The sequence below is a fragment of the Grus americana genome, chromosome 19, assembly GCF_028858705.1.
Source record: "Grus americana isolate bGruAme1 chromosome 19, bGruAme1.mat, whole genome shotgun sequence".
Lineage (NCBI taxonomy): Eukaryota > Metazoa > Chordata > Aves > Gruiformes > Gruidae > Grus > Grus americana.
In genome coordinates this window covers 4,661,222-4,675,405 of record NC_072870.1, presented here as the reverse complement: position 1 = coordinate 4,675,405, position 14,184 = coordinate 4,661,222, and the positions used below count along the sequence as shown (strand labels likewise).

Below are 14,184 nucleotides of genomic sequence, written 5' to 3'. Positions count from 1 at the left end.
TCCACACCACACTGAGGCACTGAAACCGAGCCAAGCCAAGAAGAGTGACGCTATGCGTTAGCAAAACTGACTGCTATCAGAAGTCAGCTGGCAAATCACTTCCTATTCTCTGCCCCAAGAAAAGATTCTTCACTAATACCCTGTTGATATCTCTCAACCGCTTCAGGGTTTTTCAGTATTTCTCATGGCACGTGCAAGGAAGCGTTCACCATCAAAGTGAAGTTTAAAAAGAGCGAAGTATGTCCAGGATGTCTTCATAGTGAGCAAATTAAATACTGACAAATACTGGTTGCTTCTCACCTCAAGCTATCTTTGCACATACCCCCCTTTGGCTTGTGACATTCTGTGCTCATCTGTCCTTAAACCAAACTTGCAAGTTTAAACTTTAAACAAGCTAAGTAGTTTTGGTTTGGGTTTTGGTTTGGGGTTGTTTTTGGGGAGAGTGTTTGTAGGAGGGGGTGTGTGTTTGGTTTTGAGTTTGTTGTTTTGGAGGTTTGTTGGGGGTTTTAATTTTTTTTTTTTTTAAACAAGGCACATCTCAAGTTTAGAATGAAGATGTGAGCAATTACTCAAGCTTAAAAATTTATTTTGGCTCATGCCATCTTCTCCTTAAATAGTAAAAAGATGTAAAACTTTTCCCTTCTCCTCAAGGGAAAGTCAAGTTTGAACTTCCTCACTCAGAACCAGATAGAAACTGCCCCAAAATAACTGTCTCAGCCATCTACAGTCAACATGAACAGATCTAAGTTAAATAGAGCTTCCTCCAGACAAGAACAATTTCTGGTATATGTGTAAAAGAGAAAAAATTCCACTTCAAAGACCAGAAGTGTGGGTTGCAGAAGCCTGTGGCACAGTTGTTATCTTTGCAGCATCAAGCACAAGTTGAGATCAGGGATCTGTAAAGTATATGTGAAAAATATTCATTTCACCCACTGAGACTATGCAAACTCTATTCCAGTCATACTATAAACATTAACTGATAATGCCTCCCTTGCCTTAAAGTTTATATAACTATGCCCAACTTTTGGGAAGGCATCTGAAAATATGCTATGTTCATATCATTTTGCCCTGATAATCTCTTTTATTTAAGACTGGGAAGCAGAGCAGAGCTGCACAGAAGGACAGTTCACTCCCAGCCACCACACAGCAAAGTGCTGAGGGACACAGCAGCAGGCTGACACAAAAAGCAAGAGATAAAATATTAATATTTGATTTCCATGTGCAACCATACTGATGAGTTTATGCAATATTAGACGTGACCCACACTGCAGGGGTAGCAGCTGTCTGGAGATTCATTTAAGTGCTGAAATTCAGGCTTCCATGTTCTACTAACTGCTGCACAATCAAAATACCAGCAGGAATGAAGAAATGTCAAAAAGAACAAAAAAAGCCTAAGGTGTCCTGTTTCACTTCACTTTTTGAAGTCACAAGCTTGCTACCCCACATAAGCACAACTCAGCTGGAAACAAAAACAGAGGAAACTCCCAGTAACGAAACTCACTAGATGTTATATAAGAAAAAACACTTGTTCAGAAAGTGAATTAAGTCTTTGTCAACCATTCTCCAATTTTAAAAGGCAAAGGCAGCTGTCTTTTCAAGGTTTACACTTCACCGAGGAAGACAATATAATATGGCAGCTAGTTAACTGTTTAATACCACATTTTGAAGCACTGTATTTAAATACAGTGGTTACAGCATCATCCAAAGAACATGCCCAGAGCTGTTTGTCCTTAATCTATTTTAAACTATTGAGGAGGACTGTGGAAAGGAACATAAAACGGCAACAACAAAACACAAAGACCAACAAAAAAAGAATAAATTCTTAGTCCAGAAACACCTTTATCTCGTCACCTAGCATTTCCTCTTGCAACTAGGTTTAGCTCCTGTCTGTAGGTGAGAAAGCTGAGTCACTTTCCTGCTTGCCCCACAGCTACTTGTGAGCTAAATTTTCATTGTGACACCCTGTTTCCTACAGAAGATGCTCCAGAACTCAGGACTACTGCAAAGAAACGCTAGACTCAAAAGGATACCTGCTCTCGTACAAGAAACAGGCTATCTCAGACAACTGCTGACTCGCTGCTCCTAAGCAGTGACATCTGCATATAGAAACTGTTCTGTTTGTTCTGTTTGTTCTGTTTGTTCACTTTGCTAAGGACTGGCCCTTTCCTGGCTGAGCAAGACCTTGCAAATTTTATTTATTTATTTATTTTCTCTCAGACAGAGGGACAGCAGCCCACAGGTTTTCCACATGCAAGTGAAGGTTAGGGGCTTTGGTTTTTAAATGTCTGCAGGGTGGCACTCAGGGCTCTTAAGCATTCAGTAACTTCAGAGATTCGTGGGAAACTCCAACTTCAGATGGATGAAGCCAAAGGGTTGGTCCTGCATCACACAGACAACTCAGACTACCTCTAACTACCAACAAAGCTCTCCTTTGGAAAGCAAAACATTTTACACATACAAGGCATATGCCCTATCCCTCCCTCTCATCACCATGCTAAAAGGTATAGAGATGAAAAGCTTAAAGTGTTTTGGTTTGGGTTTTTTTCTTAAGAATCCTAATATACACATTTCTCAGATGTTAACCGTTGAAGCTAAACCAAGCCAGTTGAACAAGTCTTAAAAGTTCTTGCTGCAATTTTAAATGTGATAATTCTGTACATCAAAACAGAAGGGACATGGTAGCAGCCAGCAAGAGTAATAGGACAACCACAGTCCCCTGTGACAGGACTAGCTTTCCACATTAAAATCCACTCCTCAGGTATTTAATCCAGTTAAAAGTTGAAGACAAATGTGCCTAGCTGAGCAGATTTTGCCCTTTGCTAAGGAGGCCTTAAGACCTAACAAATAAATGCAGTATCCCTCAACAAAACCCTTACAATGCCATTCTTGCCCAAATACTTCCTATCACTTCTCATCTGTTCTAGGAGGGAGAACAAACTCCTGGGTTTGCAACCTGCTCCAAATTCCCTTTGGGGCATCCCCACTCATACAACAGCAAAGCCTGTTATGGGCAAACTGACAGAAGAGCCTGCAGATTATCTCTTAAGGAGTGAGTATCGTATACCAGCTGCTACAGCAAGTAACCTACTAAATAGAGAAAAATACGTGGCACAATGAACCCACAGTACACAGGAGTCAGGTTATGGTCTTCTGCCTTTGGGATCCTGCTTTATCTCACTTCAGAGTTGTTCATGGCTCACCTCACTGGGGCACGGGCAGGGGGTAAGCTGTGCACAAGGAGCATCCCAGACACGCACAACTTCTGAGATGACATCTCTGGAATTTAATTCCCAGAGATCTCCTGCGCTGCTCTACTTGCAGAGCCAGGAAAGCTCAAGCATCCAAGCCACCTCCTGAGCTCTGGTATGAGCTTAGCACAGGGACAGTATGATCTGTGATAAACAGTTCTTTCAAAATAGGTCAGATGAAATATTCTAATGTCTTTGATTACTTCAATACAAGAAGTTTACACTGTGGCCTTAAGTTCCCCACTAATTTCACCTTGAAACAGCCCATGTTGATGCAGTAACTTCATTATTTTGGTGAAGCCTCAGTTGAGGAGCTCCTCAGGAGAAGGAGGACTAGTATACCCAAAAGAAGCGAACAGCCACAATGCATTTCAGCGAGTGCCACAAGCGTTTCATTTAGCAAGGCCATAAGAAGTTCACGTCACAGGGTATTTGCCAGGAGTTTCATGATTGCTGGCATACACAGTAAGGGTGCGTCTCACCATGGAAGCAACAAGCTGTTTAACCGTGTGACTCATCTTATAGCAACGTTTTATGTCTTCTGAGAGATCAGCCTGCAATGAGCAACACTGATAAGATGCATATTCAGGGCAATTGTATTTGGGCAAAAAGCTATTGACATATTCAAAACTGCATATACGGAAGCCTGCCCGACTGCTAACTAACAAACACACACACTGCAATATTATACTACTGCAATAAGACATTTTGCAGATGGCTGACAGTGATTTAATCAATTTATACAGCCCAAATCAGAAATGCAAAAATGGCTTTTAGCCTCCATAATTTTTGTATCCCTTTAAACAGAGTGCTCTGGAGGAACAGCTTCTACCCAAAGGTAAGAAACCCTGTCTGCCTTGTTTAAATCACTACTTCCAAAAGGTATCACCTGTTTATTCTCTTTTTCCAAGATTCCCCTTCTACCTTTATACAAAATATACGAGATTCATTGCCACTACCTAATAAAAAGATTAATGGATGCTCAGGCAATCAATGGAACAGAGAGGAGATTCTTCTTAAATTCACAGGCTGAACTAAACAACTCTAAGTCTCAGAGCAGGCAGCTGACAGGCCTAGTGCTCATGTTGCAAGGCCAGTTTATATAAAGGAAGTATCAGCCACAGAAAACCAGCAGCTTAGAACATGCTTCTTGCTAATGGCATCAGCAAGAGTCAGGTATGAAAACAGTAAAAGCTTCATGCCAGTTGAACAAAAAGTACAAGAGCATTTCTGAAGTCTTCCCATCCGGTACACTCTTGCAAGGACAACAAGAGCTTCCAGCACACAGATGTTCCCAAGAGCCAGTCTGCAAAACAGCCTTTGCGCTTCAGCAGAGTGAAGCAGAACTGTGGTACTGGGAGGATGTGGTTTGTTGTGACTGAAGAATGAAACCTTGAGCTGCAGGCTGTGATCAGGGAGCAGCTACATTGAACTAAGCTGCCCAAAGGCTATTTTTGGGGGTTTTTTTTGTTTTGGTTTGGTTTTTAATTTCCCCAAGACAGAATAGCTATAGATCTGTCAGGATTTTTTTTCCAGCAACTGGAAATCCTCAGGCACTACCCCTGCATGAAGGCAGCCCTCTTTTACACTAAAATACTTCCATCAGACTGCTTTTTGAATGGCAGTCTCCACTCAAAATAGCATTCTCCACTTGAGAAAGTGTGTCATTGACTCTCAGAATAACTGTGGATATTATAGAATCCTGCCCTTTCCAACCTTCTTTCATTGCTTAAACAGCAAGAATCAATATTGGCTAGATAATGACTCATTATGGAATCACAGGCTATTTGTATTTTCAAATTATAGGCTCCTTTTCAAAACACAAGAATTTATGTATTGCTGGAACTCAAGAGGTGACAACGTCAGCGTATATTTCACTCAGTCTGTTTCAATGTAACTTCATATTTTGAAAGATGCAACTGAGCTGTATAGTTGTTTTATCTGAAATGCCACAAATAGCACCATACTCAGTGGAATAAAAAAAAAAAAGAAGTTGAAATAAGTACAAAGACAAAGTTTCCCTCTTAAACTAAAAATGGCCATTTTAGGTCAACACTGACAAAGTACTACAAGAAACTTGACCTTCCCCAAGAAAAGCAGGCTTCAGCTTCTAGGCCAGCTACCATAGCGTCTTTTGGCTGGACTTCACTGCTCAAGACATAAGTACTTCAAAACTGACAAGTTGTAAAGCAATGCCCCAGTAAACAAAACAAAAAGAAGGGGAAGAATGTGGGAGAAGTAGCTGCCAACTTTGCAAAGAAACCTTAGACTAAGTGATCTAATGTAAAGCACAATATGAAAGAGGTATTTTATATTCAGTACATCCTTTAGCTCAATAAGCACACTAACAAATAGGACAGCATATTAGACTTGATAGTCAAAGTAAGTCGTAGCCAGGTCCAAATTTACACTACTCTTCTCACAAATCAGTTTAAAAAAAAAGAGTCTGCAAAAACTAATCCACTCCACTACACAAAAAAAACCTAATCATCATCAGTGTGGCTGTAAGGTATGAATGCTCAGAAAGAGTAGAAACGTATCTGGGATATGCAAATAAAGGTTTGGCTGTTTCAGGAAGAAATTAAAAAAATAAAAATCAAGCTATCATTGAGATATCCTAAAAAAAGCAGAGTTAGATCCCTTAAAGAAAAAAAAAAAGCAAAGAGATACAGACTCTTTCTTGTACTCTGCAAGTTTTAAGAATGTTTCTATGTGATCCTCAGTGAGGTCCAATTCAACTGTCAACCTCCTTCTCAGCTCCAAATACTGTTCTCAGCCTAAAAAAGGACCTTGCATTTCATACAGATCTCTAGAAGAGCCTGGTATGTGTGTACACAATAGACAACAAATCTTCAAGAGAAGGACTGGTGTTTTGTCATCAAGCTGCTTTAAGAAGAGGAGAGTCTCACCACATACAAATGCATTTACACTAACAAAAATTTTCTGCAACCCCAGAGCCTGGTCTTGCCCAGCTGTATGGAAATCTTCATCTTTTAACAGTACAACATCACATCCAACAAGAGGTAGATGCCTCCCAGTTTCCTTGCAGAGCTTTCAACAGAAGAAGTTTGAAAGATAGGAAGTTACAAATCACCTCACTAATACAGTTTTATCTCCCAAATGGTGGCAGTTGGCAACACAGGAAATTGAGGTATCTGTAAGGCACTATGAGAAGTTTGCCTAAAGCAGGAATCAGCACATTCTTCTGGTCCACTGCCTTTAAAAACGTCTGTTTTCAGAATGAGCTATGCCTATACTTGAAAAACATCCATTGAGGAAAACCAACAAGTAAGAGATGATAGCATCTTTAAATATTATGTATTTCTAAGTCTACTAAATATTTCATAAGAAACTTCTGTTTTCCTAGCTACATTGTAGTCCCCTCCAGAAATCAACTCTCCACAACCCTATACAAGCAGCAGCCATGAAGATCTTAATATAAAAATAAAAAAATAAAAAAAAGAGAAAAGTTCTATGTGAGATAGACTAGACGTATCAATGATTAAATAAACTCACAATTACCATATTGTTTAATAGCTACTGCAGGACCAACGGTAAAGAAATGTTATATTTAGCTTCCCCATAAATAAGTGGGAAAGTATTTCCTGCATGTTCCACCAGCAAGGAGCTCTCAAGCAAAACATGACAGAGACTCCCAAACACATTTGCAGGACTCTGCTTCCTGCTTAAGCTGTTCTCCTGGGATTAAGGAAGGGAAGTCAAATGGCTTAGGTTTTCATTTACTTTAAACTTTTTTTTTTTTTAAACTATGCATTTTAGAACAATATATGCAGCATATCCTCTCTTTCTGGGTCAGTCGCTCCCTTCCAATAAAAGCATATTGTCTCCCTGAGGGTAGGGAAGACAAGTGAACTGCGAGAGCAGTCAGGGCCAGATTGCCTGCCCAGCTTCTTCACTTCTCAAGAAAGAGATGTAATAGACAAAAGAAAAACAGCACTAAAAACAAATTACAGATTTTTTTTTTTTTAAGAACTGTGCATAAAAATAATTTAAAAGGGCAAGTTTCAATAGATTATTTCCCAATACAGAGAATTAACAAAAGTCTTTTGGAAAGCTACAAACAGTATTAGAGCAGTTTTCCACTGCTCCCATCATCATGATGGCACGGATTCGATGCTAGCCTGGTGACTGAAGTTACCCAACAGCTTCCAGTGCCTTAGATAACAAGGCTCACAAAGGATTTTGAGGCAGGCACCTTTTACTAGCTCTCCTCTGCTTTAGCCAAAATTCTTTCTTGCAGCTTGTCCCTAGACCTGACAACGTGGCTGCTGTGCCCACACTTTGCTACGAAGCAAGCAATAGAGATATTTCATCTTTGTCAGATAGAGACAGACACCTGCAGCTTAATACCAACAGTAGATTCAGAGAGGCAGTTCACTGCTTAGAGATCCAAGCAGCAAAAGTAACTTAAAAATTGTACGTAAACAAGGACAGTATTAACAACAATGCATGCACGCTAACAACCCAAGCAAAACAGCTTATTCCCTTTTAAAAAGTTATATTTTGGTTAACAACAGTGACCAACCTTTTTAAACTCCAAGTAAAGGATATAGCAAGTTAAATTCATTCAGATTTCTTTCTGTCCGCTATCTTAAAATTGTCAAGAAAGCACCCAAAGAAAATATGCTTTCATTTTTTTCCAGTGAAATGAAGATGCTAGCAGGGAAGGATAGGAAAGCCCTAACACTTGACAAGACACTGGCCTGCAAGACAGGAAATATGGCAGAGATATTTGGAAGTAGGGTTGAAGAATCTGGGATGTAGAGAAAAAAAAGCAACAGGCTAGATTTTTACATGTTACTGTAGTACAGTCCTGCCTTCTACCCTTTTCTGCTAACATGGCACGTCAGAAGACAGCTAACTCTTCTGCTGTATAGAAGTGAAGACTGCAAAAAGTGGCTCTCAAAAGTGGCTGCATAACTAAAGGCCAAAACAAACAGCAGAACTCTGGACAGACAATTAAGGGAATTTTACAAGTCATCAAGCGATCAGAGGGCTGTAAATCTATAATCAACACTTTGCATGAACTACCCTGAAATGAATGCTCATGAGATGCTCTATGGCAATGAGAACAAGATAAAAACCTATAAATAAAAGCCATCCAATTTCAGAGTGATTCAGATCAGCTATTCCCCTGAATCCATAAGAGCCAATTATAACTGTTTATAGGGCATACTTAATGCAAAAATTCAGTTTGAGGACATCAATTCCCTTCTCCTTGTTGGAGAAGTCTATCTCTAAAGCAAAGAGACATCAAGCCATTTAAAAGAGAATACATTTCTGTCCTCAAAATTCTTAGTGACCTGGAAACAGAATTAGACATAGCCATATGCTTGAACACCGACAGGCTTCTTCCTTGCCCACAAGCTCTAACAGCAAAGTTCCAGCAGTTACCATATAATCTGTGTTCAGAAACAGCAGGGTTAGACCCTTACGCTAGTCATAAAAAGTATTTAGCAAGATGAGCTTTCTTTTAAAGAGATAACTTGGAGATAGAATTATCAGTCTGTACAGAAGGAAGCTACCATCAGTTTACAACAGATTGTTTCAACCAATTTCACCTAACACTGAAAGAAACAAGTCTCCCTGCTAAAGTCAACAAGGATCCATAATGGCAAGCATGGCAGGCTCGCAGGACATAAGCCTTCCTGAGGACTAAAAAAGCAACTGCCCTGTTCACAAGCCCTTAGCAGCCTAGGAAGGATCATAATCTGAAATTATACCAAAAGTTTTGATTAAGAAACAACAACTTTGTGACAGAGGAGGAACACACACAAGTGCAACAAAATTCTGTCAACAAGATGGAGAAACAACCAACCCCAGCTATCTAACAAGAGGCTAAAAGGGCAGTCAAAACCCTCAAGTGTGGTTAGGAAGTTATAACAGGAAATGCAGAAGTACTCAAACAATAGTAGTTAAGGGCAAATATGTTGAATATCATTTCCACTTTAGACTGCAAGAAAAGGTTGAGAAAGTAGAAGTTATTATGAGAAGCAAAACCAAGCCAGGAAGAGTCACACACTTACTGTTGCATAGGGCACCAAGGATTTACAGAGACCTGTGGTACAGATTCTGCCTCAGTACTATGAGATTGAAAAAAAAGAGAATATAGATAAATAGACCAAAAGCTGCATTCTCTGGATTTATCAGGCTCTGGAGGGAGTTGTTTATGTATTTAAAAACTAAGTAGTACTAAAAAATCAGTACAGTTTCAATTTAATTTAATTGGTTGGGAAACGGCCTGGCTGTTCCAGATGGGAGAGCCTTACAGAATACAACTAATTGTTCATCTATCTCAAATATTTAACAAAGGAAGGGGTTCTGCATCCAAGTGGGAGAGAGAAGGATGATGCCAAGAGAGACCTACCTATTCTCACAAGATGTCTTAAATGCAAGAAATGTATGAGAAAAGGAATAGTGGAAAGGGTGCAGCAGAAGTCAAAAGAGGGAAGCAACCTCTGAAGTAATGGACCATATTAACATTTATAGCAGAGAAATATAGGAGAAATTAATCTGTGTTGCTAAATACCTTAGGAGAAACATGGGAATGAAAGAAAAAAAAAAAAAAAAAGTGTTCTGACAGCTAAAATGCTGTTGGGGCAGGCAGGACCTGTCAAGTAGTTGATCTAGTTTCAGAAGAGGTTACCTAATACAAGAAGAAATATTTTCAGAGTAGTTGGCTTTTTCATCCACACACCCCCCATGACGGAAGCAACTGGGATTTCAACTCTTCTCCCCCCCAAACATTTACAAACCAGACATAATGCCAGTGTGATAATGCAGGAGGTTTTTTTAAAGGAAAAAAAGCCAACTGAGAAGTTAGAAGTTAGCATACAGAAACTGAAAGCAAGCTCACTATTTTCATTGTCATCCTTAGTTATAATAGAAACAAGCCACATAGTCGGTAGGTAGCAGTTAAAGGGGTTAACACGCAATATTTTACAACATAGAAGTACTACAACAGTCCCAAGTTTAAAGAGCATGGAAAAGCAAGAAGTCTTTATAGCCTCCTGTCTCACTTCCTCATTCAGGGCAGCGATGAGAACATCTGCTCATTCTGCACATCTCACCCAGAGATTTGAAATCTGGCCTTTCTGTATCCGTCTTGGGCTTGACACAGCCTCTTGAAGATTTTATGCAACATTCAAAAAAAAACCCCAAAACCCAAACTTAGCTCTTCGCAAAGGAAGGGCCACATACTGCATATACCCAGAGGGTACTGTCAGATTAAATCGTCTTAAAACAACCGTAGCACGAACAATGTCAGTTTGCTTCCACACACACTTCCCGCCTCTCCCCCACCACATACAATGAAAACAAAATTAAACCAGGCTGCTTTATTTAGACAGTTCCGCGCTGCAGATGGGGCAGCAGGGGCTGAAGACCGGGTTGCGGTGCCCGAGAGCCCTTCCACAGCCCGAGGGCTGGGATCACGGAGCCCCACTGACTCCCCCCACCTCAGACCAGGCCTGCTAAGGGGCTTCCCGGGACCCCCGCCTCTCTCTTCGCCTTGTCACCAGGCCACAGCGACGCAACCTCGACGAGAGGGCCCCGCAGGGGTGTCTGACCCCCGTTTCCAAGGATCGAGGGCAGCCGGCGGTCGCCCGCCCGCCTCAGCGCCCCCGGTCCCGGGGGCGCTGAGGCGGGCGGGCGATCGCCGCTGCCCTCACGGAGCTGTCAGGGCCCGGCCACCGGCGGGAAGAAGAAGGGGGGGGGAGGGGGGGGGGTCTGGCGCACGCATGCGCACCGCCGCGCGCCAGACCCTAACGGCCACTAACCGCCACACTCCCCTCAGCGCCGGGCGGGCGGCTGACGGTCGGACTCACCGAGGCGCAAGGGCTGGAGGTAGCGCTGGGAGTAGGCGAGCGCTGCACCGTGACCAGAGCCATCGAGGCGTGGCGGGGACCCCCCCCGCCCCGTCCGGCCGGTGGAGGGGGGGAAGCCTTACTCCATGGCGAGTGCCGGCGGCGACGGGAGGACGGGGAGGGAAGCGGAGGTGGCGCGGTACCGGCCGCAGGGGGCAGCAGCTCCACGCGCGCCAACGGCCTCTCACCGACTGAGGCGCGTTGGGGCTGGGCCGGCCGGGCACAATAAAGCACCAGTGCGCATGCGCCACCTGTCAGCGCGGCACCACCCACCCCTGGGCCGCGGCGGCGGGTTAACCCTTACGGTGCCGGTGGGTTCCCGGTCCCTTGGGCCTGGCGTGTGAGGCGGGGTGGGGTGGGGTGGGGTGTGTGTGTCTTGTCATTCCTTCTCCGGCCTCTCAGCCTGACGGATGTGTTTTAGTAATGTGTGCCAGCTTGGCTGTGGTCACCCAGAATGTGCTTCCCGGCAGGGCGTTGTGGTATGTAAAAGTGATGGTTTTTTGGAATCCCACCCTGCTGGGAGCTGTAACTGTGTATGGCACCTTGAAAGTTGGCCTTAATGTAGCTTTTCCTTCGATTAGGGAGCAATAGTAACTCTTTCTGTAATAAAAGCAGCATATGACACCAATTTATACATAATGCACAAGCCCAAACACCGAAAACCTAGTCTAATAAGTACATACGACATTTTAAGCGTTCAAACATCCCCAGAACGCAATACTGATTGACAGTTTGGGTTCTGAGACAAAGGGCCAAATCCTAGCAAGCTTCATATGTTTTGGAGTTTCCGCCTGGTGCTACTGAATTTGTGGGAACATTGACATGGAGGTAATTGGGATCAAGGACTGTCTTGGGCACCTAATGACAACACTGCATATGAGAAACAGAAGCCATTGTAAATATTAAACAGAGCAAACTCTTTGTCAAGAGTGTGTATTAACCCATTGATTCCTTTTAAGCCCTTGGTCCATATTCCTTTCATCTGCTCCTTAGACTGACAGGACCATACAAGACCCTTTTGCCCCTGTAAATCTAAGCACCAGAGAAGACACATGGTAGCTCTTTAGGTTATTTTCCAGTGCCCTGCAGTCAAAATAATCAGCAGGGCAGCTCTGGTAGCTGGGCTTCACTGCAATGAAGAAGTAAGGCTGGCTAATGAGGCATTTTGCCTCCTAGTGGAGAAGATGAAGGACAGGCTCCCTAAACTGGACCAAATCTGAGTTTACAGAGCACACTGCACAGCAAGCCAGGAGCTGGAATGTGAAAGGGTCTGAAAGAGCCATCAGTGAGATCCGAGCACGTGAGGAGAATAAGCAAAACTCATAGATAAAAAAAGAGTCATTGTCCTGCCTTTTACAGTCATCATGTTGTTATTTTGAAATACAATATTTATGGAAAGTGTGCTAGCAGCGCACTCGGATTTATGGCATAGAGGTCGAGAAAATGCCTTCCAGACCCCTTTTAAATTAGTATCCCCCATGTTCTGAATATTCCACAGCTTCCCAATAAGACAATATCTTTTTCTGAGCAGCCTCTTGTCCGGTCCCTCCCTCTCCTTTATTTATTAAATGCCTTATCTTTTTGTGGGCAAATCTGCAATACAGATGTGGTTTTAGTAGATCTGTACAGTAGATATAGATCAGCAAAGACTATTTCAAATAAGGACATCCTTTTGCTATTATAGATAAAGCAAGCTGCAAGTTTGGGGAGAAGAAGGACTTTTCTGTGCTTGTGAGCTGCACGTACCAGATTTTTTTCAGGCTTTCAGATGACACAGCTAGACCGGTATGGCTGTTAGGTGTGGCTACTGAAAAACGCTCTATCTGTAGTTTCAAAAGAACGTCTTTCCTATTAATATTTGCTATGTGTTCCAGCTATATAACTAAACTGCATAAAGTATATTTTTCAGACCATATTAGTCACCGTTTTATTTAGTTCATACCCAGTTCAGGAAAGAACAGAAGAAAAACGTTAACTAAAAATGTCATGCATCAACAGTATAATGGAACACATGGGAACCTTTTTGTTTCCAATAATTTTAAAGATGATTTATGTTTGCTGCCATATTCATTGTAGATGCTTTTCATAATATTTTACTCAAATATCATGTTTGTTCTTCTAACTACATTTTTGTCTCTTATCTTCTGTGAAACTGAGAAAGTGCTTTGTCTCCTGGCAAAGCATTTCTTTCTTTCAAGTAAAACTGATCCTGCATCACTCAGTAGTTCCTTGGAGAAGGTTTTGAGAACATAAGCATGGACTCAAGTGCTTGGCTACATATTGGTTATACAAAGCATCATGAGGCTTAGCAGAAAGAGAGATTCTTTGTGGTTCCCAACCACCGGTTGAGGCCATGCTGCTGTAAAGTTCTTGCCATGATTTTCAGTGGAGGCAGGATTCACATTTGAGGATGGGAAAGTTTTTTTTCCTCTGGCATATGACAGGAATCTTAATGCTCTTCACCTTTCTCTAAAGCATAATATCTAGATTATTGTTTTGTTTTTCTCAAACGGATTCCTGCAAATACAGGGCTGCTTCAAGGATTGCAGCTTCTGTTCCGATATATCTGCGTTGATGCAGAGGATAGGTGGAAGACTACAAGTTTCCAGAGTATTCTAGCAGTTTCCTCACCTGGGACTGGTGTTTCATTCTGGATTTTGAGCAACAATGCAGGGATTACTATCAAAAAATGATTATTTAAACTAGCTTCCAAAATAGACTTTTGTGTATTTTTTCATATATCCGATAGCTCTTCCAGGTATTTAAACAGCAAACACTTAAAAAACATTTACCACAAGTAAATAATGGAGGTGCTATCTACAGTTAGCCAAAGGTCCAACATATCAGTTATCAACTACAATAATCACAGACTGCAATGGTTCTCTGAGCCATTAGAAAGGTATCATTTGCATGTGCAGTGTTTTTTAGCAGCAGAATTTAAATGTGGAGGAGGAAGCTGTAAGGCAGATGATGTATTCTGATTGAAAAGAGCAATTAAAGGGCAGCCTGTGGTCACAGCATCATGGTTGGTACAAAAAAGAAAACGGGGA

General features: G+C 41.9%; 2 protein-coding genes across 4 annotated transcripts in view; one reads left to right on the top strand and one right to left on the bottom strand.

The window, feature by feature from the left end:
- The window catches only part of SSH2 (slingshot protein phosphatase 2), a 103,031-nt gene extending 91,690 nt beyond the window's left edge, over positions 1 to 11,341 (bottom strand). The window contains exon 1 of the mRNA XM_054847268.1: positions 11,096 to 11,341. Coding sequence (XP_054703243.1) covers positions 11,096 to 11,158 — 63 coding nt within the window. The 5' untranslated portion in view covers positions 11,159 to 11,341. The remainder of the gene's footprint in view (positions 1 to 11,095) is intronic.
- EFCAB5 (EF-hand calcium binding domain 5) overlaps positions 11,042 to 14,184 on the top strand; it is a 41,921-nt gene continuing 38,778 nt past the window's right edge. For all 3 annotated transcript variants that reach the window (XM_054847265.1, XM_054847263.1, XM_054847261.1), the window contains exon 1: positions 11,042 to 11,114. The gene's annotated coding sequence lies outside the window, so the exon portion shown is untranslated. The remainder of the gene's footprint in view (positions 11,115 to 14,184) is intronic.